At 40.6% G+C, this 27,004-nt stretch overlaps 1 protein-coding gene across 1 annotated transcript; it reads left to right on the forward strand.

The window, feature by feature from the left end:
• LOC145400801 (uncharacterized) lies at positions 1-26,756 on the forward strand. Its single transcript, XM_080273237.1, has 4 exons — positions 1-120; positions 7,761-7,839; positions 9,340-9,399; positions 26,621-26,756. The coding sequence occupies exons 1-4, from the start codon at positions 51-53 to the stop codon at positions 26,754-26,756; spliced, it is 345 nt and encodes a 114-aa protein (XP_080129363.1). The 5' UTR covers positions 1-50.
• The last annotated feature ends 248 nt before the right edge of the window (positions 26,757-27,004 follow it).

A 27,004-nucleotide genomic window follows, 5' to 3' on the forward strand; every position in this document is an offset into this window, starting at 1 on the left:
GCCGGACCAACAGCTGCTCCTCCGAAACAGCGCTCAGAATATAGAGATCTATGATGAAGTTCCAGGCAAGAGTAATAGTAACACTTTCCTTTCTTGTGATAGCCTCAGTTCTCTGTCAAGGTAAGTATTTCTGTTTTTTAAGTATTCCAAAAGACTGTTAATGTGTGTCTTTTAGGTACGGTAGTACAACCCAAACATATATATACTCAGTCTCTATTGATATAATCAATCTCTTGGCTCATACCATTCATCAGTCCAATGAACTACATGGAGAATCCCATGCAGTAGCTTTTGATATTTCTAAGGCTTTTGACACAGTATGGCAACGTTCCTTGCTATCCAAACTCCCTTGCTACAGCCTATCATTTTTTGTTCCATCGATTTCCTCATATCTCAGTGAAGGAAATTTAAGAGATAAAGTAAGTGATGTATAATCAGTTTCAACTCGATTAATGGCGGCGTGCCACAAGGACCAGTTCTGACTCCAACCTTATTGCTAATATATAATAAAGACATCTTGCCTATCACCCACAGTCACATGCATCCATATGCAGATATATGAAGGCTTTACAGTAGCTTCTTCACACTTAAACACTCATTCATAAAGTTTGATATCTCTAACTCAAAACTCAGTGTGGCAGTTTCCATAAATCAATACTTTTTTAAGATCAATGAATGGAGACAAAACAATCTTATCTCATTTAATGCTAGGAAAACCAGATAATTATAATTTGCTAATAGACAGACAATTGCCTGATTCCTATATTACCTTCAGTGCAATCGGTATTCCTGCTTCTAAACGTACTGAAATTTTCTGTATTTCGCTTAACAATATCCTCAGTTGGACTTCTCATATTACACCACTTGCTAAAACCGTTTCACTGAAACATTAATTACTGTACAAAACCCGTAACTTCTTCACTGACCAGCAGTTGGCTGTAATGTGCAAGACTCATGTGCACTCTCAGCTCGAATATTGCTCACCCTTGTGGAGTGGATGTGAGAAGGCTTCACTAAAACAACTGGACAAAATTCAAAACAAAGCTATATAAGAAAAACTGATAACCATGCAGTTACAAATGGACTACCTCCCCTACAAGTAAGAAGGAATGTTGCCTCCATTGCATTATTTTACAGATACTTTTATGGTAAATGCTCAGATGAAATTGTATCCATTGTGCCACCTCTTCAAGCCTTTCCCCGTGCTACACGGGCATCTGGTAACGCTCATAACTATACTGTCACACTGTCATATTGCAGAACTTTTGCCTATCGGAGTTCTTTTATTCCCCGAGCTGCTTCTTTTCGGAACTTGCTTCCCCAGAATTGTTTGCCTCCAAACTTCAACTTTCAGCTGTTCAAGTCCAACTGCTACAGATTTTGTATGAATGGAGGACACCTGTAATCTGGTGTATGGATTAATTTTACAGTCAGTTTGTTTTTCTTCTCATCTTCCGTAAAAAAGAAAAAAAGAAAAAAACTAGTCAGTGATCTCGAAACACGAGGAGTATAGTATGTTTGTTATCATGCCTAATCAACGGCGAGTGCTTTAGCTGCGATCGCCCCCACTCAGTACAGTCGTGGAAAGAAAATGAAAGAAAGAAAAAAAAAAACTAATATCTCACCACTTCCACATCTCACTCTTATTTGCTGGCTGATATTCCTCACCCGAGACTCCTGATTTGATTCTCTGTCCATAGCTAATCACCTTTCATATACGTCTGGTAGAAAGGTGACTGACATGCCTTAAATATGACGTAGATGCAGTAGAATAGTAGGCGATCTTCCGACAGCCTGTACACTTCCCGCTGTGTGTAGCCAGGAGATGCCAGTTGAGGATACTTTTCCTGAACGGAGCAATTAGGTATCTGTCGGAGGTAACGAGTAGGTTTTACATATTATTCGACCGCTCGTTGAACACGCATATTTGTTGACTGCGTACAGCCATGAGCAATAGTAGTTCGACGATATTCCTCTGTCAGCGTTGTGTGTTTGGCCTTCCATATTTCTCTGTCCTCCCCAGATGACAGAGAGTATCTTTCCTTTCTATTCCGTTTTGTTGCGTGATTCCTGTTGATAGCAAACAAAATGGTTCACGTAACACCTTCCATTAAAACAGTTGGCAGAAAAGTGTCGGTGAACTTTTGCAATCGTTCTGTCTGTGTCCTGCTGCCAAAACCATCACCGGGTATAATGTTCAACCAGGATTGCCATTAGAAATGCAAGTCAAGATAGTCCACGAATTCCCTGCATGATATATTTAAGAGTAAATTGGTCCATTCTTCCACTGGTGGGTTTTGATCCATCCAGGTGTTAAGAGATCGGCTGTTTTGGATAATATCAGCCATGCGCAGACCCATTCACAACATTCATGGTGCACTTTGTCTAAGTCAGGTCCCGTGAGATTAGTTTTCGTACATTTCAGTCAGGTCCACTTTGGTCCATCGGGGCCATATAACCTCGCCAGTCCCATCACCGAGTTTGTATTTTATTCTTTCTGCCACTACTCGATTTTTATTTAGCTTTTTTGTGGGATTATATTGTTGAAGAGTTTAGTTGAGGCTTTATCTAACCCTTTGGAGTTTATATATATATATATATATATATATATATATATATATATATATATATATATATATATATATATATAGATAGATAGATAGATAGATATATATATATATATATATATATATATATATATATATATATATATATATATATATATATATATATATATATTTGATGACAGCAAGAATGAAACATGAAAGCACGTTATTTGACTGAAAGGATTATTGTTCAGTGAGGTCCTATGCGTCAAACTTTGATAAATTCACTTTCATTTAAGGCCAGTGAGGACCACTTATCACTAATTAGGACCACTTAGCACTAATTAGAACCATTTAGTACTGATTACGACTATTTAGTACTAATTAGGTCCATTTAGAGTCATCAGTTCCACTTCAAGACCGGTCTGGCCCATAAGATCCATTTCAGGTCAGTTTTTGGAGATTCAGGTCTAGTTAGGCCCATCCAGGTCCAGTTAGGTCCATCCAGGTCCAGTTAGGTCCATCCAGGTCTAGTTAGTTAGGTCCATCCAGTTCCAGGTAGTTAGGTCCATCCAGGTCCAGTTAGTTAGGTCCATCCAGGTCCAGTTAGTAAGGTCTATCCAGGTCCACTTAGGTCCATCCAGGTCCAGGTAGTTAGGTCCATCCAGGTCCGGTTAGTTAGGTCCATCCAGGTCCAATTAGTTAGGTCCATCCAGGTCCACTTAGGTCCATCCAGGTCCAGTTAGTTAGGTCCATCCTGGTCCAGTTAGCTAGGTCCATCCAGGTCGAGTTAGTAAGGTCCATCCAGGTTCAGTTAGTTAGGTCCATCCAGGTCCAGTTAGTTAAGGCCATCCAGGTCCAATTAGTTAGGTCCATCCAGGTCCACTTAGGTCCATCCAGGTCCAGTTAGTTAGGTCCATCCAGGTCCAAGTGGTTAGGTCCATCCAGGTCCAGTTAGTAAGGTCCATCCAAGTCCAGTTAGTTAGGGCCATCCAGGTCCAGTTAGTAAGGTCCATCCAGGTCCAGTTAGTAAGGTCCATCTAGGTCCAGTTAGTAAGGTCCATCCAGGTCCAGTTAGTAAGGTCCATCCAGGTCCAGTTAGTTAGGGCCATCCAGGTCCAGTTAGGTCCGTCCAGGGTATTTACATCCAACCAGGTAGTCTGAGGCAACTGACAGCAAACCCTTTTCTGTATCCTCCTACTTTCTCTATACTCATTTCAAAGCCAAAGGTGGCTGTTGTGTATACATACGCAACGACTTATCTTGCTCTCGTGTTCCTGAACTTGATTCTTCTGAATTCTCCACTCTCTGGCTTCGGCTTTCCTGTCATTCTCTGACTAAATATATCTGTGCTGTTTACTTATCCCCTAATTCTACTGACTATCAAAAATTCTTCGACTATCTTACTTCTACGATGGAACACATTCTGTCCATTTCTCCTTTCTCTGAAATCTCCATTCTTGGAGATTTCAATGTTCACCACCACCTTTGGCTCTCCTCTCCTTTCACGGATCCACCTGGTGAACAAGCCTACATCTTTTCTATCCTTAATGACCTAGAGCAGCTTGTACAGCACCCTACCCGTATCCCTGACCGCCTTGGAGAGAGCTACAACATACTTGACCTCTTCCTCACAACTAATCCTTCTGCTTACTCTGTTAATCTTTTCTCTCCGTTGGGCTCCTCCGATCACAACCTTATTACCTTAACCTGTCCTATCGCTCCAGTATGGCCTGCGGACCCTCCAGGGAAACGTCGTCTCTGGCATTTTGGAGCTGCGAACTGGGAGGCCCTCAGGCAGTACTTCTTTGATTTTCCCTGGAATGATTATTGCTTCCATGGCCGTGAGCCATCTGAGTGTGCCTTGCGCATTACAGAGTTATTCTCTCGGGCATGGAAGCATACATTCCTTTCTCATATCCTTTGACTAACACAAGAAAGCCTTGGTTTAATCACGCTTGTTCTAATGCTGTCCGCAACAAGGAGAAGGCCTACAAAAGGTACCGGAGCCAACCCACCCCTGAATCACATAATCTTTACGTTTCTGCCCGGAATCGTGCTAAGTCTGTTCTTCGCTCTACTAAAAATAATTTCATCCATACTAAATGCTCTCAACTCTCCAACTCGAATTCTTCCCGCTCCTTCTGGCACCTTGCCAAAAATCTTTCTAACAACTTTAACCTGATCATCCTTCCCTCCTCTTTTCTACTCTGATGGTTCTGTAGCTATTTCTTCCACTAATAAAGCAGATCTCTTCGCACAGAGTTTCTAATCCAATTCCACGTTAGACGATTCCGGTGCTGTTCCTCCATCACTTCCCCCTCTGACTTCCTCATGGCTGACATTAAAATTTCTTCAGTTGATGTATTTTCTGCCATTACTGGCCTCAGTACTAACAAGGCATATGGGCCTGATGGGGTCCCTCCTGTTGTTCTCAAAAACTGTGCTTCTGTGCTTACACCCTGCCTAGGCAAACTATTTCGCCTTTGTCTGTCAACTTGTACCTTTCCTTCTTGCTGGAAGTTTGCTCTCATTCAGCCAGTCCCAAAGAAGGGTGACCACTCCCAACCCTCCAACTATCGTCCAATTGCTTTAACGTCCTGTATTTCAAAAGTTTTCGAGTCAATTCTTAATAAAAAAATTTTAAGGCATCTTTCCTATCACAACCTTCTTTCCGATCGTCAGTATGGGTTCCGTCAGGGACGCTCCACTGGCGATCTTCTCACCTACCTTTCAGACTCCTGGTCATCCTCCTTTCGGGACTTTGGCGAAAGCTTTGCCATTGCACTTGACATCTCAAAGGCTTTCGATCGAGTCTGGCACAAATCTTTAATTTCCAAACTGCCCTCCTACGGTTTCTATCCTTCTATCTGTACCTTCATCGCTAGCTTCCTTTCTGGTCGTTCTATAGCTGCTGTCGTAGACGGCCATCGTTCTTCTCCTAGATCTATCAACAGTGGTGTTCCTCAGGGCTCTGTCCTATCACCAACTCTCTTCCTTTTATTCATCAATGATCTTCTAAGCTGTACATCTAACCCTATCCACTCATACGCTGATGACTCCACCCTTCACCTTTCCATTCGGTTCCCGCAACGCCCATCTCAACAGTTACTTCAAGAAACAAGGGATGAGGCTATGGCACACCTAATGTCTGACTTGTCTCATATATCTGACTGGGGTAAAAATAATATGGTTGTCTTTAATGCTTCTAAGACTCAGTTCTTACACCTATCAACCTGACAAAATCTTCCACAGGTATACCCACTAATGTTTAATAATATTCAGATTAATCCTGCATCATCCTTGAACATGCTTGGGGTTTCATTTACTCGGGACTTATCTTGGAAAGATCATATTACATCTCTTGTAAAATCTGCTTCCAAGAGATTGGGTGTGCTAAGCCGACTCCGCTCTTTCTTTACCCCTGCACAATTGTTGACTCTATACAGGGGTTTTATCCGCCCCTGTGTGGAGTACAACTCTCATGTGTGGGGAGGCTCCCCACATACAGCTCTTCTCAATAGGGTGGAGTCAAAGGCTTTTCGTCTCATTAACTCTCCTCCTCTTACTGACTCCCTTCAACCTCTGTCTCTTCGCCGCACTGTTGCATCTTTATCTCATTTCTATCGCTACTTTAATGGTCACTGCTCCTCTGAACTGTCTGCTTGCATTCCTCCACCTCTACGACGGGCGCGTAGCACCCGTCTGGCAGCAAACTCTCATCCCTTTTCTGTCCAACTCTCTAATGCAAGAGTTAACCGTTACTCCCAGTCTTTCATTCATGCAACAGGTCAGCTCTGGAACTGTCTCCCTCTGTCTGTATTTCCTCCTGCCTATGATCTCCAGTCTTTCAAACGCAGTGTGTCCAGGCATCTCAAAATAATCGGATCTTGAATTTGGCTCTCTATTGTATTTTGTTTTTCTCTTGGAGGGAACTGTTACTGCGGGCTCATGGCCTTTGGTTCCTTCTTCCTCGCATAAAAAAAAAAAAAAAAAACATACACATTTCTTTCAGAGATGTTAAGACCCAGTTAGGTTCATCGGGGTTCAGTTATTCCGTTTCAGGTTCACGTAAGCCCACCCGTGTTGTTTCCATTCACTCAGGCTCAGTCAGGTTGGCTTAGGTATGTTCAGGTCAGTTTCGTCCACTTAGTTCCACTCAGGTCTAATTTGGTCCAGTCACGTCATTTAGATTTATCCTGATTGTTCACGTCTATCCTCGTGCCAAAGGAGATTTGTAACACCTCTTCCTTAGCGATTTATTCCCCATATTCTGTGCTTATTTATTTCGTTTTAATATTAAGCATTACACCAATAAATTATAAGAGCGTACTGAGGTGCAATGTTCTGAATAAATCGCTGAGGAAGAGGTGTCACGAAGGCTCTAAAGCCACTCAGAATACGACCCCAATCAGATCAAATTACGGCCGTCCTATTCGTGAATATTTCTTACTTATTAAGGTATTATTAATTTTCATAACACCGTTTTTTCTTTTTCCATTTTTTTATATCCATCAATCCAGTGATGTTCTTTATAATTTGTTTTGTTATCTCCATATTGTTCTACTCGACATGAGTACTGAAAGACTTGATTGAGACTTACCTAACTCCTCTAGGTTGAAAAGTCTCTCCCAAGCAAGATACCATTGCCTGGAGGCGACAGGAATAAAATCGAGGAATACGTCATCACACTGAAGGCGTCACATGAACTTTACTATCGAACCTTATTATTATATTACTTATTAAAGGGCCAGACCTAACATAACCTTGTCCGATCCATCATTACCATTATTTTTTTTTTTTTTTTTTTTTTTTTACTTTAGCCTGACCTAAAATTGCCACCATCTTCAATGCTGTGTTGTAATTATTGAGTAACACTAGAATATGATACTGACAAGAAGAAGGTGCTTTGTAAACGATGTAGAGTAGTAATACTGGCTTTTTGCCACCGGACTCTGTGAAATAGGTAAAAAAAGGACAAAAATCTGTGCAAAGTTAAGATGAAATGAGTATAGCTCTAACCTTCCTTACACTAATGAAACCTTGCCAGGCCTAACCTATCAAACTTAACCCCTTCTGTTATGTAACCTGAAGATATTGCCTCACCTTACCAAACCTAACCGAACCTAACCAACTCTAACCTAGTCTAACTTTACGTGGTCTATTCCCTCCTATTATATGAGCTGACCTGACCTGACCTGACCTCTCCCACAGGCCAGCCAGGTCCGGTGGAGTCCTGTGAGGAATCTAGTGACCCTGTCTCCTGGACCCTTCCTGATGGCTCCTGTTGTAGGTAAGATGGTGTTAATGTGGTGTTGTGGTGGTGTAAGTGTTGTGGTGTTGTGGTGTCAGGGTGGTTGTGTAAGTGTCGTGTTGTGGTGATGTGATGTGGGCAGTGCGACGTCACTGTGGTGGTTTGTTGGTGGTAATGTTGTGGTGTCAGTGTAGTGATGTGGAGGTATAGGTGTGTTGGTGGCGTGGGTGCCAGTGTGATGATGTGGTGATATCAGCGTGGTGGTGTTAGTAAATTTGCCTTCTTTGCCAGTCTAAAAATTCCATGTATTTTCATATGCCGTATGAAAGTTTTGCTCACTCTTCTACGTCAGCTTGGCTGAGAGGAATTTTTATCAGTTCCCTTCTGCTCTGCAAACAGCCTCTTCACGAAATCATTTCCGTATTGTGTCCTCTTTGCATTCCTTCGAAGAAGATGTGAGTGGATGAATGTTTTGAACAATGGTATTTTTGTATTTTTGTGTAAATGTTTTGACTGCGTCTCATTTGTGTTGCCATTAATCGCTAGTGACCTCAGTGGATAGCATAAATTATTCAGTTTACATTGCAGCCACTGAAGAAGATTTGTATAGTGTTAGAGACGAACATATGAGTCATTTATAATCAACTTAAAATCTCACTGCCACAGTAATGTCCCTCGTTAGTGACAGCATTGCCATTACCACTAATTACCAACCCGCTAATGTGTTTTGACCCCCGGGCCTCCCGGTGCAGGGGATAAATTTTCAATTCATGTTTCACTTCCCTCTTCTAGTTATCCAACTCTGAGAGAGATCTGGTATGTCTCTTTGCCAATAGATACTTCTGAATGATGAGTCAAGGCGGAAAGTGATCGACATGCTTTATATTAAGTGTGCAGTTGATGGAGTAATATTATAACCCAAGTTTTGTCCCTGACTAAGCAGTATATGCGTGAAGATGTTCATGTAGTGTCGTTTCCTCCATAGAGAACTCTTGTATTTCAGTCTGAACTATGTATTTTGAACATTACTTTTTAACTCCTTCAGTACGATGACGTCGTTTCCATTGTATTCTTGCTCTCACAGATTATTTTATTCAAATTAAACGAGACTTTTCGGACTGGAAGATTTGGATATACCCTTCATTAACCACTTCACCATATGGGTGCTGTCCCGATAATCTGGCAGTACGAATATATATATATATATATATATATATATATATATATATATATATATATATATATATATATATATATATATAAAGGGGCCGCCATGCTCTTGAATATTATTGATGCAAATTATAGCGTACAAGGGAATACTGAGGAGCAATAAGCAAAATATATCGCTCAGATAGAAATGCCAAAATGTCCCTTTTGCCAACAACAACACAACCCATATATTATATATATATATATATATATATATATATATATATATATATATATATATATATATATATATATATATATATATATATATATATATATATATATATATATATTTCCAAACCTGGTACAACTCTTGGCCTCCCTGTACAGGTGTGAAGACGGTGTGGTCGAATGTCAGCTGTCCACTTCTCCGGTACTCTCCTCCTTCCGGTACGTCACTCTGTACTGCCACAGTATAACTTACGGTAACATTCCTTTCGTTACTAAGATTTGTGTTGTAGGAAAGACAAGGAAAAGTGAGTATAGAGTCTTTCTACGTCCCTCCTCCCTCATGTAAAAATAAATCCCACGAGGAGAAGATTATCGCACTTTATTCTCTGTATTTCAACCAGTCACATGGTAATTTCATCTCTCACAGCTTCGTACCTGAGTAAAAACACATCTGTAACTCTATGTCTCAATCAAACCGTTTCAGCACATCAGAAATCTTAACTATCTCATTCTTTCTTACCATTAGACGATTTTATATAGCTAGGAGTGACCATTCGTCATCTTAGGCCACGTCCACTCCAAAATCTAGCACAGGCGGGGACCAGCGAGAACTACTTTGGATTAAAATTTTGCAGAACTCCCGCCCGTGCCAGCAAGCATTTGTTATGGACATGACCTAAGAGTTAAGACTACCTGTTGATAAAATATTTTGCCATAAGGGTACTAGACTCCAGATAAAGAAGCACCAACCAGTTACGTAGCCAACGTAGCGTATATTCTCACTGTTCTTTGTATGCTGGTTAAACGGTACAGCATGATACCCACACAAACTTGCTGACGATATTAAGGGTCTGTGGTACAATTACAGTAGTTGAGAAGCGCCATTCTTTTGCACTTGCAGGTCTTCGTATTCTGGATTCAGTGTGCAGGTCTATGTATTTTGGATTCCACTTGTAGGTCTATGTTTTCGGAATTCCACTTGCAGGTCTGTGTATTTTGGATTCCACTTGTAGGTGTATGGATTTTGGAGTCCTCTTGCAGGTATAAGTATTTAGAATTCCACTTGTAAGTCTACGTATTGTTGTGTACGCATCCCCACACTGCCACAGGCTCCAACAGCAGTAGTTCAGTACAGGAAGGACGTTGCCCAGTGAGTTGTTCTTATGGTGAGCCTTTCGGTGTACAGCACACAAGATCAGCTGAGGTGAAACTAAACAGTGGATTCTTAAAGTTCACTCTCTTTATTTTCCAAATATTTCCACTTAATGCTTTCCAACTTCACTGTTCTCACAAGCACTGGAGCTATAAAAACTTTACTAACTTCTATTACACTAACTGCTTGACACCACTTCGCTGTTATTACACGTAATATTTGACAACACTTCACTGTTATTACATTTAATGCTTGGCAACAGTGTTTTCACAAGTACCCAAAATTTAGGCTGCAAATTGACACTGCACTACACTCAGACTGAACTGAAAACCAACTGAACTTTTTCTAGTCTCTTATCCATCCTTATGTAAGCTTGCATTGTTCGAGAATGATCTACTTCTCCACAGTTCTGGTGTCTTCTAGAGAGCGAGAGCACAATTACCAACTCGGAGATAACCAAAACATGCAAGAGTTTTCTTACATTACATAACACTGTAAATTATTTACCATATAAACTTAATATCAATCACATAATTTAACAAACAATCACGTAAATCAAACATTATTGAGAAAAACAGCATAAAAATTGATGCATAACTTACGAAATAACTGCACTCACAAACAGCAGGCAAACTGGCAACTCTGACTGGTACCGAAACCTACGATACGGGAAATGCCGAGAAGCTTCTCGAGCACCTAACTGGCAAATCCCGCTTCTTAACGGTGTTCTGGACACCACTTGCAGGTCTGTGTATTTGGATGCCACTTAGCAGTTCTATGTATTTTGGATTCCACAAGGAATATATAAGTTTGTTTTCATCACGTCTTTGTTAATTTATCTGTACAACTGAGAATTTGTATAGAAGTTCGATTACTGTATCTAGTATTCTTGAAAACTACTTTGACTGAAGAAACCTTGTCTGCTTTAATAACCCCCGCACAGTTGATAGGCATTACTCTAAACCTCGTATTCTGGTTGGTTAGGGAACCTCGCTTACTCCTCTTCTTTACCGATTTATTTTTGGACTTGACTGGCTGATATCACTAAGTAGTTTTTATGCAGAGTATGGTTATATTAGAATTTTTTGAGACTGGGGAGGACGGCAAGGTATAATAAGCAAAATATATTGCTTAAGAAGAGGTGTTGGAGACCTTCCTTATCCGACAACGATATGGACCTAAGTCTTCTAACTGATATTTGTGTATTTATTATGAATACTGCAACTGTAATGACGAATTCCACATTTAACCCCATTAATGCTTTAAACAATTGCTCTTGATGCCTCCAGACAATTTTATTAGGCTTTGGAAACCTCTCGTACTGACAGCATTAACAAAAGACTGTACTGAAACCCACCCAGTTGGAATAGTTATAGTCCATTTGATTGAGCTGTGCACCTGAGATGTATAGGGCATGTAGGGTGTTTGATTCACGGCTGCTGATTGGCCGCCGATGACGTCATTAACATAAATGCAGGCATTTACTGTCGTGCAACATATGGACGTAGGTGTACGCTGTGGGTGGATATTAGTGCAACATGCGGACGTAGGTGTACACCCAGGGTGGATCATTTACTTCAAACGTCACTCATCGTTATATAAAACTTCACAATCAACATTAATTTTCTTTGATAACAGTAAACTTTTAAAGCTAATTTTGACCTCTTTAGCTTCGGAAATTATTCCAAATTTTAACTGGCTGCTTACTGTATATTGCAAGCAATTAATATATATATATATATATATATATATATATATATATATATATATATATATATATATATATATATAGATAGATAGATAGATAGATAGATATAGATATATTATATATATATATATATATATATATATATATATATATATATATATATATATATATATATATATATATATATATATGTGTGTGTGTGTGTGTGTGTGTGTGTGTTAAAATAAGAAGAGCTATAGATTTACATCATCGGCGACCAATCAGCAGCCGCGAATCAAACACACCCTACTCTCCACATACATTTTAGCTGCACAGCTCAATCAAATAATGTATAGTTGCTGGCCTGAGTTAACTTATCCGTAGGTGACCGGAACATATCGAAGAAGAAGTATTCATAGTCAAGGGTTTACCTTCCAATAATACTTAGCTTCTCCCAATATTCGTCAGCCTTAAAATAAACCATTGCTTTTTAAAAAATACAGCAAGAAATACCTGTATCTCGTTCGTTAAAAGATCACATAAATGTACTATATAATTCAGTATCTCCACATACATTAGATGGCCAATTACTTTAACACTATCTGCGTAAGTCTTGGGGACAGTGATATTGTGATATCCTGAAATTGTTTGTGAAAAAAATTGCATTATTACTGTGGGTGACTGCGACTGATATGCTGATGGAAATGTGGAATGCGGAACAGATTACTGAGATGCATTGTGATAGACTGTGTCAGCTATTTTGCTGGATGTGGTACAAAATTGTGATGAACGATTGTAGTGGACATTGTGCTTGAAAATTATAGAGGGCAATTGTACGTGACACTGTGATTGACGATTACAAAAGACATTGTTTGAGGCGTTGTGAAGGTCGAATGTATGAGACAATATGCCGGAAAGTATGACAAATTGTGACTGATCGTTTCGTTTGTATCGTTTATAAAGGCTCCATCATGCTTTCATGCTTCGGCCTTGGTCACCTAATGGCGGCTATCCACGCTGCCCAACCTCTGGCAGCCTTCCTTTTCAGCCCCTTAGGGAGATTCTGATGTAGATAGTAGGGTAACATGAGACTGGAGGAAACAGCTGGGTCGTGGAGAGCACATTCAGTGCAATGAAAGGATAGTTATGTGATCAGCCTTCCCTATACCATACTTAAGAATCGCACTTAGCATTCGCTGGATAAGTGAGGCATAAAATGATACACTGGTGGGAAGGCATATTATCTTTGTTCGCTGTAAATACTTTACATTTGTTTGTGATAAGCTGGTATGACAGACCCGGGGACAAGCTTGCTAATTGGTCTTTTCTCGTGGTGGTTAGCTTTTTTTTTTTTTTTTTTTATGCATTCAGAATTTAGATCATTAAACAATAATTTCCCTTGGTATCTAAATAAACAATTTAATAGTCCCCCTGGGGGTAGGGTTTTTTTTCAAGAATATTCCGCCAGTATCCCTGCTTGTCGTAAAAGGCGACCAAAAGGGTTGGCGGAGGGTTAGTGCCCCTCCCCGGAAAACAACTAACTAAAAAAAAAAAAAAAAAAAAAGAAGCCTCAGACAAGGACTGACTTAACGATGACGACCCAGGACCGGACAAAGGACTTGGTAATGGCTACATGGAATGTAAGAGGAGCGATTGATGAGGTGAAAGAGAGTGAGATTGTGCAGGTGCTTGAGGGTGAGAAAGTGGATGTATGTGGAATAACTGAAACAAAATGGAGAGGAGAAAGTGTGAGAGAATGGTAATCTGGATGGAGTATATGTGCAGGAATAGGTGAGAATGAGAGGGCAAAGGAAGGAGTATGTATAGTTGTGAGTAAAAGATGGAAGAAGAGCATAAGACAGTATGATCAGTTGGGTCAAGAATTGTGTGGGTAAAGTTGAAAGTTGGAATACAAATGTGAGCGATTGTGTGTGTATATGCGCCAACGCAAGATCGTGCTAGCAGAGTGAGAGAAGAGTTCTGGACATATGTGGAAGTGTGCATGGAAAAGTTTGGAAGGAATGAGAGAGTGTTTTTGATCGGTGATATGAATGGTAAAGTAAGGAATGTGAAGGTGGATGGAATAGTTGGTGAGTGGGGTGTGCCTGCTGAGACAGATGAGAATGGCAGTGCATTAGTGGACATTTGTGCTGGAAGGGGGTTGGTGATAGCTAATACCCTCTTCAGGCTTAAAATGATCCACAGGTATACATGGCGAGTGATGAGAAGGGTGGGTGGTGAACTGAATGAAAGGAAGGCAATGATTGATTATGTGTGTGTGGATGAAACGATGCGAAGATGTGTAATGGATCCAAGAGCTTATAGAGGTTGGAGGAGTGGACTTTCTGATCACTACTTGGTGGTGGCTAGAATTAGGACCCAAGTAAGATGGAGGAATAGAAGAAAGGAAAGACGAGAGGAAGGAGTAGTTGCAAGGAGAGTGGAAAGGTTACAAGAGGATGAGAAAAAGGCAGAGTATAAGAGAGAAGTGGAGGAACGATTGGGCAAATATGAATTGGAGCAGATTGGGGACGTGGAAGGTGTGTGCAGGATATTTACAGAAGAAATATGTGCAGCATGTGATGTGGTGTGTGGGAGGACGAGAAGACAGAGGGGGGTGCAAGGAACAGCGTGGTGGAATGAAGAGGTGAGACAGGCTGTGGCACAAAAGATGAAAGCATACAGTGAATGGATGAGAAATAAGGAATGGAAGAAGTTGAGAGGCGGAAGAGAGAGTTATATGTAGAAAGAAAGAGAGAGGTGAAAAGATTAGTAAGAGAGAGTAAGAAGAGGGTGGATGAGGAATTTGGAAGGAATTTGAGTGTAAAGTGGAGGGACTGTAAGAAAATGTTCTGGAAAGAGGTGAAGAGAGTAAGACAGGGTGGAAGTGAGGTTAGCAGGGGAGTGAAAGATGAAAATGGTAGATTACTAGTGGAGAAGGGAGAAAAAGTGAGCAGATGGAGAGAACACTTTAAGGAATTGTTGAACATACAGGATGGAAGTAATGCGAATATAAGTGGCTGGGAAATGGCTTGGAGAAGGAGGGAGGTGAGAAGACAGGAAGAAATCAGTAGGATAGAAGTTGTGAAAGCAATGAAGAAAGTTTAATTGGGAAAAGCCCCAGGAATTGTGGTGAAATGCTGAAGCATGGGGGAGAGATAGTGGTAGAATGGATGTGGAAGATGTGCAGATTGGCCTGGGAGGAAGGTAGAGTCCCGGAGGATTGAAAGTCAGGTATAATTATTCCCTTGTACAAAGGAAAAGGAGAAAAAGAAGTGTGTGGTAATCATAGGGGCATTTGTCTTCTTAGTATAATAGGAAAAGTGTATGGTAGGATACTTATTGACAGAGTTAGAGAAAGAACAGAGGAATTAGTTGGAGAAGAACAGGGAGACTTTAGGAAGGGAAGAGGTTGTGTAGATCAGATATTCATTCTTAGATCTTTAGTGGAAAAGTTTCTAGAGAAGGGAAAGAAGTTGTATGTGGCTTTCATGGATTTGGAGATAGACAAGGATTATGGAAAGTAATAAGAATATATGGAGTAGATGGGAAGTTGTTGAATGCTGTGAAGAGTATTTATGATGGTGCTAAGGCTGCAGTGTGTGTGGATGGTGAAATAAGTGAATTTTTCTCTTTGAAGGTTGGGTTGAAACAGGGATGTGTCATGTCTCTATGGTTGTTCAATCTGTACATGGATGGGGAAATAAAAGAGGTACAAGGTAGGGTAGTGGATGTTGGAGTGGCCCTGGTGAAAGAAGATAGTGTTTGGCAACTCCCTGTACTGTTGTTTCCAGATGATACTGTGTTGTTTGAGTGAAGACGAAGTGGAGCTGCAAGGCTTGGTGGATGAGTCTGGGAGAGTGTGTAAGAAACGGAATCTAAAGGTGAATGTAGGGAAGTGTAAAGTGATGGTCTTTGAGAGAGGTGAAGTCAGTGAATGTACAGAGAGGGTAGATGGTGAGGAATTGGAAAATGTGAGTACGTTTAAGTACTTGGGTAGTGTGATGAGTAAGGATGGAGGTTTGGAGGGTGAAGTGCTTGAAAGGGTACAGCAGGGAAGAAAGGTTGCTGGTTCCTTGAAAGCAGTGATAAGGAACAGGGAAGTGAGCATGGAAGTGAAAAAGTTACTAAATGACAGTATTGTGATACCAACTCTAACGTATGGAAGTGAAGCTTGGACGTTGTTGGAAGGACACAAGTCAAGAGTGTGAGCAGTGGAAATGAGTTATTTAAGAGGAGCCTGTGGAGTCACATGGAGAGACCGGCTGACGAATGAGGTTATACAGGAGCGTTGTGGTGTGGATGTGGATGTTATAGGAAGCGTTATGAGGAACACACTGAGGTGGTTTGGCCATATGGGGAGGATGGAGGGTGAGAGACTGACGAAGAGAGTGTATGTGAGTGAGGTGGAAGGGGGAAGAGGGAGAGGGAGGCCGAGGATGAGATGGAGGGATGGGGTGGAGAGGTATATGAGAGAGGGGGGTGTGAGTTGGGAGCAGGGCAGTGAAATGGCGGGGGACAGGGAGACGTGGAGGCGATTTGTTTGTGGCCACCCCAGACGGGATTGAGGCGTCTGGCAATAGATAGATAGATAGATAGAAATAAATAGCCAATACTCTCTTCAGACACAATGATCCAAAGGTATACATGGCATGTGATTAGACGGGTCGGTGGTGAACTGAATGAACGGACGAAAGTGATTGATTCTGTGTGTGTGGATGATTGGATGAGAAGGTGTATAATGGATGAAAGAACTTCTAGAAGTTGGGGGAGATGACTTTCTGACCACCAGTTGGTGGTGGTAAGAGTCAAGGTCCAAATGAAATGGAGGAGGAGGAGTGACTCCTAAGTCTAGATCATTTATACATATAATAAATAATAAGGGACCGAGTACTGAACCCTGGGGTACACAGCTCGTTACTAATCCCCAATCCGACTTAGTTACATTTATTAATACTCTCTGCTTTCGTCCTTTCAGCCAGGATTCTATCCATTTTAAGATATCGCCGTCTATACCGTGTGCTCAAACCTTTCTAACTAACCTTTCATGTGGGACCCTATCAAAAGCATTACTAAAGTCCAGATAAATAAATAACATCGTAAGCTTTATCGCTATCTACTGCCTCATAGACCTCCGAGTAGAATGGCGACAAGTTTGTGAGGCAGGATCGTCCTTACCTGAATAAGTGTTGACTTTCATTTATATGATTAAATCTTTCTAAGTGTTCTCTAATCTTATTGCCAAAATTGACTCTAATATTTTTCCTACTATTGACGTTAGACTTATCGGACGATAATTCGACGCAGCTAATTTATCACCCTTTTTAAAGATGGGCACTACGTTTGGGGTCTTCCACGCCTCTGGAACCTCTTCTGAAACTAAAGAGTCATTAAATATCGTGAAAAGTGGCTGACATAATTCTTCTTTGGTTTCTTTTATAATTTTTGCATATATATCGTCTGGACCTGGCTATTTTTGAGGTTTTAACTTATTAAATTCTTTCACTACGTCATCCTTATTAATGTTTATTTTACTAAGATTATTTTCTGTATTCTCATCTTAAATATTTGCTGCTTGAGGGACCAGGCTTAGATTTTCCTTGGTGAATACTGATATGAAATAATTATTCAGGATGGAGCACATTTCTTTATCTTCACTGGTAATGTCACCTGATTCTGTTCTGAGTGGTCCTATCCTATCTTTACTTTTCGTGCGGTACATTTGATAAAAACTCTTGGGGTTTTCTTTCGATTCACTAGCCACCTTAAATTCATAACTTCTCTTTGCTTTCCTTATTTCCCTCTTTACTTCTCTATTTAAAACTGCGTACCGGTTACGTAAGTGTTCCTCTCCTTGTTGTATTTTTCTATATATTCCTTTCCTTTGGCCTATGAGAGATTTTAATCTTTTCTTTAACCATGTTGGTTCTGAATTATTCGTTCTAAACGGTTTTGAAGGGACATATCTATCTTAGCCTCAGTGTATTATATTTACTGACTCGTTATATTTCTCACTGGCCGAACGTCTGCTTGGTACTGGACCTGAGTCAATCCTCATCACGAGAGCTACACTTCCACCTGGAACCTGACCCTCCCTGTAGACCTGGGGCACATTCCAACCTATTTCCTGTCCCTCACCTATGACCTGGGGTTCCCCACTGCACCGGCACTCCCTAAAATAGCTCTTCTCCCTATGGAATACCGTTCTAAAATAAGCTCTTAATCCATCAAAATCTCCTAGACGAAAATTAGGAACGGTGGAGGGATTTTCAGTGGAATAGGCATCCCAAATAAGTTTGAACTTATTTTCTTCATGATCGCTATTACCAAGACGTCCACCAACCTCTATATCACTAATAACTTTTTCTTTGTTAGCTAAAACTAAATCTAGTATATTATTACCTCTAGTGGGCTCCATGATATACTGATAAAGGAAATTATCCTTTACTACCTCTAGAAATTCCTCTGACTGCATCCCCTGTCTGGTTTCCCCAATCTATCCTTGGCAAATTAAGGTCCCCTACAATTATTACTAAGCTGGACTGTGACGCTTTCCTAATTTCCTCCCAAAGGTATTTACTATCTGCTCTACTTAATTTTGGAGATCTGTAAATATCTCCTCAGACTAATTTCTCCCTATTGTTACTCATTTCAACCCAGACACTTTCTGTGTCCCTATTTACTTTGAATGTAATGGAGATGAGATGTCTGAGGAGTATGTGTGGAGTGACGCGTATGGATCGAGTGCGAAATGATGAAGTGCGAAGGAGAACTGGAGTTGTTCGGGAGATGGCTGGTTGAGTTGAGCAGAGGGTGTTGCAATGGTTTGGGCATATGAAGAGAATGGATAATGAGCGATTGGTGAAAAAGATAACTAGATCTGATGTGAGAGGTGTAAGACTGAGAGGAAGACCACGAATAGGATGGATGGACAGTGTGAAGAGAGCGCTGGATGCGAGAGGGATGTCTGTTGAGCAAGGAAGAGTGGCTGTGCATGACAGAAATAAATGGAGAGAAATTGTGAATGAATAAGTGATGACGCAGCCCTGAGGGGATATTCTCCCGCATTTGGTCTGATCAGCTAGTCAGGTCAGGTGCGGGTAAAGGGATGGGTCTGTTATGATGTGGCAGGGGTAAACCAGTTCTGCTGTCGGGCCCTGCTGTGGATGTCACTGCTTGCATTGCGCAGTTGACCCTTGTGCGGTGTGATGCGGTGAGGATCTGTCCGTTCTCCCCTTTGGGGCTAAGATGCGAATGAATGTGTTTGAATGGATGAGTAAATGGAGAGTGAGTCGTCCTGTCTCGGCTACCTCCCTTTCCTTGGGGGAAGCAGCCTAGGTATATAGATAGATAGATAGATATTTACTTTAATGTCTGCTTCATTGTAACAGTTTAATGAATCCTTTACATAAATAGCCACCCCGCCCCCCTGTCTTCCCTGACCGTTTGACACAAAAATATTAGCCCTTTGTCTGATATTCTGCTAAAAATTCTCGAGTGTCTGAATTCATCCAAGTTTCACTAATAACAGCAATGTCTATTTTTCTCTGTACAAAGTAAAGGCCTCAGTTCATCTATTTTATTACGTAAACTCAGGCTGTTTGTGTAGTACACTTTCAGGTTATTGCGAGTAGTTATGCCTCTACCTTGGGACTTACTATTTTTTATTTTGTCTCTGACTGGGGAACTCTTTACTAATAAAATGATTTTTTGTACTGTCACTTATCGCCCCTCTATCATCGCTTGTTCTGTCCTCTATCATCGTCTGCTCATTTTGAGATGCCTGAGTGGATATATCTACACTAATGGCTAAACTGTTGTTCTTACTTTTGCAAGTCTTCATGCATCTATCCAAACATGATAATACTAATTTCTGAGTGTAATTGCCGCAACTTCTTGTACATCTACTTCTCAACCTCGAAAAAAAAACCCTCTAACTCCCTATCTATCATTCCAGCTAAAACAGTAACTCCCTGCTTGGTAAGATAAGTCCCATCTCAACTATTCAAGTCACTCCGACCAGAAAACCGGTACCAGCTGTCTGTGAAAGGTATTGCGTTATCTTTGCAATATCTTTCAAGGCGGCAATTAAAACCTATTGCCCTGTTCAACCACTCTCTCCTAACCCGCTTTCTAGGCAGCACACCGAGTACTACAGGGGTCCCTCCCCTTTCCCTAACCTTCTCTAACTTATCCTTTTACTGCTGCCACAGTACCTCACTCTTTCGCCTACTAATATCATTGCCTCCTACACTTAGGCACACAGTGCGTTTGTCTCCACTATCCTTCATGATATTTGAAACTGTCTCTGTTACATTACCCACCCTGGCCCCCGGAAGACACACATGTTTAGTGAGTGGAGTATACATGGCTCTGTTAAGATATCTGTGTGGATGAAAAGTAGTGGTGTGGAGGAAGTTGAGAGATGGAAGAGAGAAGTAAAGGTAGAGAAGAAGAGAGAGGCGAAAAGATAGAAGAGAATAAGAAGAGAGTGGATGAGGAGTTTGGAAGGAATTTGAGTGTAAAATCGAGGGCATGTAGAAAAATGTTCTTGAAAGAGGTAAAGAAAGCTAGACAGGTTAATAAAGAAGTTAGTCGGGGTGTGAAAGATAAAAATGGTAGATTACTAGTGTAGGTGGGAGAAAAACTGAGCAGATGGAGAGAACACTTTAAGGAACTGTTGAACACAGAGAATGAAAGTAATGCTAGTATAAGTGGCTGGAGAATGGTTGAGAAAATGAGGGATGTGAGAAGAAAGGAAGAAATCAGTTAGATGGAAGTTGTCGAAGCAATGAAGAGAGTTAAAATGGGGAAAGCCCCAGGAATTGATGGAGTGTGTGGTGAAATGCTGAAGCATGGGGGAGAGATACAGTAGTAGTAGAACGGATGTAGATATGCAGATTGGCCTAGAAAGAAGGTAAACATAAGAACATAAGAAGAGAGGATAACTGCAGTAGGCCGGTTGGCCCATGCTAGGCAGCTCCTAGAAGGGTAACTGAACTACTAGAATGAGATAAGGATAGCAAAGAAGAAGGCTCTCCCCCGCCCTCCAAACCCTCCAGCTGAAGCCGGCAGGAAAAAGTCAGAAAGAACACCACGCCATATAGAAAAACTGGCGTGGACATTTTACAGGAAAGTGTGAAAGGAGAATAGAGACTATCATAGTGTAACCTGAAAAGAAATTTTTTTTTGAATTAGTATTGGTTATAATATTTTCTTTATTCTATATCCACCCCTTATTTGTCATATGCTTATCTAGCCTATGCTTGAAACTCTCAATGGAAGAGGCAGCAACTACTTTACTAGGCAGCTTATTCCATTCGTCTACTACTCTATTACCAAACCTATTTCTACCGATTTCCTTTCTGAAACGGAATTTTTCTAGTTTGAAACCATTATTTCTAGTTCTATCCTGTATGCTCACTTTAAGTACCTTGCTAATATCTCCCTTATTTATACCATTCATCCACTTAAACACCTCAATTAAGTCTCCCCTTACTCTACGCCTCTCTAGCGAATGCAGACTTAGTCTTTTCAGTCTGTCTTCATATGACAGGTTCCGGACGTCATGTATCATTTTAGTCATTCTTCTCTGTACATTTTCTAACGAATTAATATCCATTCTATAGTAAGGACACCAAAATTGTACTGCGTAGTCTAAATGTGGCCTTACTAATGCTAGATAAAGTTTCAGTATTACTTTAGATGATCTATTGCTCACGCTTCTCGAAATAAATCCTAGGACCCTATTTGCTTTATTTCTCGCATTAATGCACTGTTGCCTAGGTTTAAGGTCGTTACTAATCATAACTCCTAGATCTCTCTCGCATTCCGATTTGCTAATTTCTTTGTTATCTAAGCTGTATTTAGTATCTCCAATGGTCTTGCCTACGTTAAGTACTTTACATTTTTCAACGTTAAATTCCATTTGCCAAGTTTTAGACCATTTGGACAATGTATCGAGGTCTTTTTGTAAGTTATGGCAATCGTCAGTCGAGTTAATGATACGCCCTATTTTTGTATCGTCGGCAAATTTGCTGATTCTGCTATTGACTCCTAAGTCTAGATCATTTATATATATGATAAATAATAAGGGACCGAGTACTGAACCCTGTGGTACACCGCTAGTTACTAATCCCCAGTCCGACTTAGTTCCATTTATTAATACTCTCTGCTTTCGTCCTTTCAGCCAGGATTCTATCCATTTTAAGATATCGCCGTCTATACCGTGTGCTCGAACCTTTCTAACTAACCTTTCGTGTGGGACTCTATCAAAAGCTTTACTAAAGCCCAGATAAATAACATCGTAAGCTTTATCGCTATCTACTGCCTCATAGACCTCCGAGTAGAATGACAACAAATTTGTGAGGCAGGATCGTCCTTGCCTGAATCCGTGCTGACTTTCGTTTATAAGATTAAATCTTTCTAAGTGTTCTCTAATCCTATTTGCCAAAATTGACTCTAACATTTTTCCTACTATTGACGTTAGACTTATCGGACGATAATTCGACGCAGCTGATTTATCACCCTTTTTAAAGATGGGCACTACGTTTGCGGTTTTCCACGCCTCTGGAACTTCTCCTGAACTTAAAGAGTCATTAAATAACGTTAAAAGTGGCTGACATAATTCTTCTTTGGTTTCTTTTATAATTTTTGCATATATATCGTCCGGACCTGGCGATTTTTGAGGTTTTAACTTATTAATTTCTTTCAATACGTCCTCCTTACTAATGGTTATTTTACTAAGAATATTTTCCGTATTCTCATGGTAAATATTTGCTGCTTGAGGGACCAGGCTTAGATTTTCCTTGGTGAATACTGATATGAAATAATTATTTAGGATGGAGCACATTTCTTTATCTTCACTGGTAATGTCACCTGATTCTGTTCTGAGTGGTCCTATCCTATCTTTATTTTTCGTTCGGTACATTTGATAAAAACTCTTGGGGTTTTCTTTTGATTCACTTGCAACCTTAATTTCATAACTTCTCTTTGCTTTTCTTATCTCCCTCTTTACTTCTCTATTTAAAATTGTGTACCGGTTGCGTAAGTGTTCCTCTCCACGTTTTATTTTTCTATATATTCCTTTCCTTTGGCCTATGAGAGATTTTAATCTGTTGTTTAACCATCTTGGTTCTGAATTGTTAGTTCTAAACGGTTTTGAAGGAATATATTTATCTTGGCCTCCGTGTATTATATTTATTAACTCGTTATACTTCTCACTGGTTGAACGTCTGTTTGATACTGGAGCTGAGTTAATTTCCGTCACCTGGACTACATTCCTATCTACCACCTCCCCCCTCACAGACACCTGACGGACATCCCCACGTGCTTCCTGCGCCTGACCTATGACCTGGGGATCCCCACTGATCTGGCATTCCCTCTAATAGCTAATCTCCCTGTGGAATACCGTTCGAAAATAAGCTCTTAAGCCATCGAAATCTCCTAGACGAAAACTAGGAACGGTGGAGGTATTTTCAGTGGAACAGACATCCCAAATAATTTGAACTTAATTTCTTCATGATCGCTATTACCAAGTCGTCCACCAACCTCTATATCGCTAATGATATTTTCTTTATTAGCTAAAACCAAATCTAGTATATTATTACCTCTGGTGGGCTCCCTGATATACTGATAAAGGAAATTATCCTGTACTACCTCAAAAAATTCCTCTGACTCTGCATCTCCTGTCTGATATCTCCAATCTATCCTTGGCAGATTAAGGTCCCCAACAATTATTACTAATCTGGACTGTGATGCTTTCCTAATTTCCTCCCAAAGGTATTTACTATCAGCTCTACTTAATTTAGGAGATCTGTAAATTGCTCCTAAGACTAATTTCTCCCTATTGTTACTAATTTCAACCCAGACACTTTCTGTGTCCCTATCTACTTTAATGTCTGCTTTATTGTAACAGTTTAATTAATCCTTTAAATAAATAGCTACCCCTCCCCCCTTTCTTCCCTGACGGTTTGACACAAAAATATTATAGCTTTTTATCTGATATTCTGCTAAAAATTCTCGAGTGTCTGTATTCATCCAAGTTTCACTAATAACGGCAATGTCTATTTTCTCTGTACAAATTAAAGCCCTCAGTTCATCCATTTTATTACGTAAACTCCGGCTGTTTGTGTAGTACACTTTCAGATTATTACGAGTAGTTATGCCTTTACCTTGGCATTTACTGCTATTTAAAGTCCCGGAGATATATTTTTTCCCATTGTACAGAGCAAAGGGGGAAAATAAAATGTGTTGTAACCATAGGAGTATTTGTCATCTTAGTGTAATAGGAAAGTATATGGTACGAAACTTATTGACAGAGTTAGAGAAATAACAGAGGAATTAGTTGGAGAAGAACAGGGAGGTTTTAAGAAGGGAAAAGGTTGTGTAGATCAGATATTCATTCTTAGGTCTTTAATGGGAAAGTTTCTAGAGAAGGGAAAGAAGTTGTATGCGGCCTTCATGGATTTGGAGAAAGTATATGACAGGGTGGATAGACAAGGATTGTGGAGACTATTAAGAATATTTATGGAGTAGACAGGAAGTTGCTGAATGCCGTGAAGAGTTTGTGTGAGGGTGCTATGAGTGCGTGTGGTTCGTGAAGTAAGTGAATTTCTCTATATGAAGGATGGACTGAAGCAGGGATGTGTCATGTCTCCATGGTTGTTCAGTCTGCATATGGATGGGGTTATGAAAGAGATACAACGTAGGTCAGTGGATGTTGGAACGGCCCTAATGAGAGAGGGCAGTGTTCAGAAACTCCCTGTACTGTTGTTTGCAGATGACTCTGTGTTGTTAAGTGAAGACGAAGGGGAGCTGCAAGGCTTGGTGAATGAGTTTGGAAGAGTGTGTAAGAAACGAAATCTAAAGGTGAATGTAGGGAAGAGTAAAGTTATGGTCTTCGAGAGACATGAAGTCACCGAATGTTCAGTGAGGTTGGATGAGGAGGAAATGGAAAATGTGAGTGCATTTAAGTACATGCTTGGGTAGTGTGATGAGTAAGGATGTAATTTTAGAGAGTGAAGTGCTTGAAAGGGTACAGCAAGGATAAAAGGTTGCTGGCTCTTTGAAAGCGGTGATAAGAAACAGGGAAGTGAGCACGGAAGTGAAAAAGTCACTGCATTACTACAGTGATACCAATTCTAAGGTATGGAAGTGAAGCTTTGACCTTGTTGAAGGGAAACAAGGCAAGAGTGAGAGCATTGGAAATGAGTTATCTGCGAAGAGCATGTGGAGTCACATGAAGAGACAGACTGACAAATGAGGAAGTGAAGGAGCATTGTGGTGTGGATGTGGATGTGATAAGAAGCGTTAGGCGAAACACACTGAGGTGGTTTGGCCATGTGGAGAGGATGGAGAACGAGAGACTGACAAGGAGAATGTAAGTGAGTGAGGTGGAGGGGGGGATAAGGAGGGGAAGGCCAAGGATGAGATGGAGAAATGGAGTGGAGAGGTATATGGGAGAGGGTGTGTGAGCTGGGAGTACGGCAGTGAAATGGCGGGGAACAGGGCGACATGGAGGCAATTTGCTTATGGCCACCCCTTACGGGATTAAGGCACCTGGCAATAGATGGAGAAATAGCAGATTAACAAGGTGGAGTCAAAAGCTTTATGTCTCATTAACTCTCCTTCTCTTATTATCTCCCTTCATGCTCTGTCTCTTCACTGCACTGTTGCATCTTTATCTCTTTTTTATCGTTAATTCGATGATCATTGCTCCTCTGATCTATTTGTTTGGATCCCTCCACCACAACCACGGTCACCTAGCACCCGTCTAGTAATAAACTCTCATCTCTTTTCTGTCCAAATTTCTCATGCAAGAATTAGCTGTTGCTCCCAATCCTTCATATATACAACAGGTCATCTCTGGAACTGACTGCCTCTGTCAACATTTCCTGCACCTTATGATCCTGAGTCTTTCAAATGCAGTGTGTTGACGCATCTTGAAATGAACGGATCTTGAATTTGGCTCTCTTTCGTATTGTTTCTGTTTTTTTATTAGAAGGAATGGTTTGCGAGCTCCCGGCATTGGTAGCTTCTTCTTTGCATTAAAAAAAATAGTTACACACACACACACATACACACACACACACACACACACACACACACGCATACACACACACACACACACACACACACACACACACACACACACACACACACACACACACACCACACACACACACACACACACACAATAATATATATATATATATATATATATATATATATATCTATATATATATATATATATATATATATATATATATATATATATATATATATATATATAATACACACACAGACACACAATCAGAATACCATTTTTTCCAAACACGCAAGGTATGGGAACCCAAGAAGAGGGATTATCGGCAGGCCACTCCTCAATACTCGCTACGTCTTGTTACACACAGATAAGTAAATACACAGACAAATACATGAACCAAAAAAACAATTTTCTCCTATACTACAGCTTAGAGAGCCCAGGCAAAGGGATCGGTGGAGGTCTACCTCATAAAATGCTGTCAGGCAAAAAACAGGTATAGATACAAAAAGATGGCTACATTGACAGTCAATAGCATAATTTTCTTATACTTCAGCTGTGAGAACTCAACCAGGAGGAGGCAGAGAAGGCAAGCGCGAAGCAGACGCAGAGGCAGAGGCAGAGGCAGAGGCTGTGGTGGAACACCCAATAGAACAACCACTGAAACGAACACTGAAACCACCACTGATTGAACAACGGAACCACATCTGAAACGAGCAATGGAACTAACTCTGGAACGAACAATGGAACCACCACTAAATGAACAATGGACCTAACTCTGGAACAAACACTGGACACAACTCTGGAACAAACAATGGACACAACTCTGGAACAAACAATGGAAACAACTCTGGAACAAACAACGGACACAACCCTGGAACAAACAAGGGAAACAATTCTGAAACAAATTATGGAAACATCCCTGGAACAAACAACGGTA

This window comes from Coenobita brevimanus, chromosome 53, assembly GCF_032717465.1.
Source record: "Coenobita brevimanus isolate Jiangsu-jjx chromosome 53, ASM3271746v2, whole genome shotgun sequence".
NCBI lineage: Eukaryota > Metazoa > Arthropoda > Malacostraca > Decapoda > Coenobitidae > Coenobita > Coenobita brevimanus.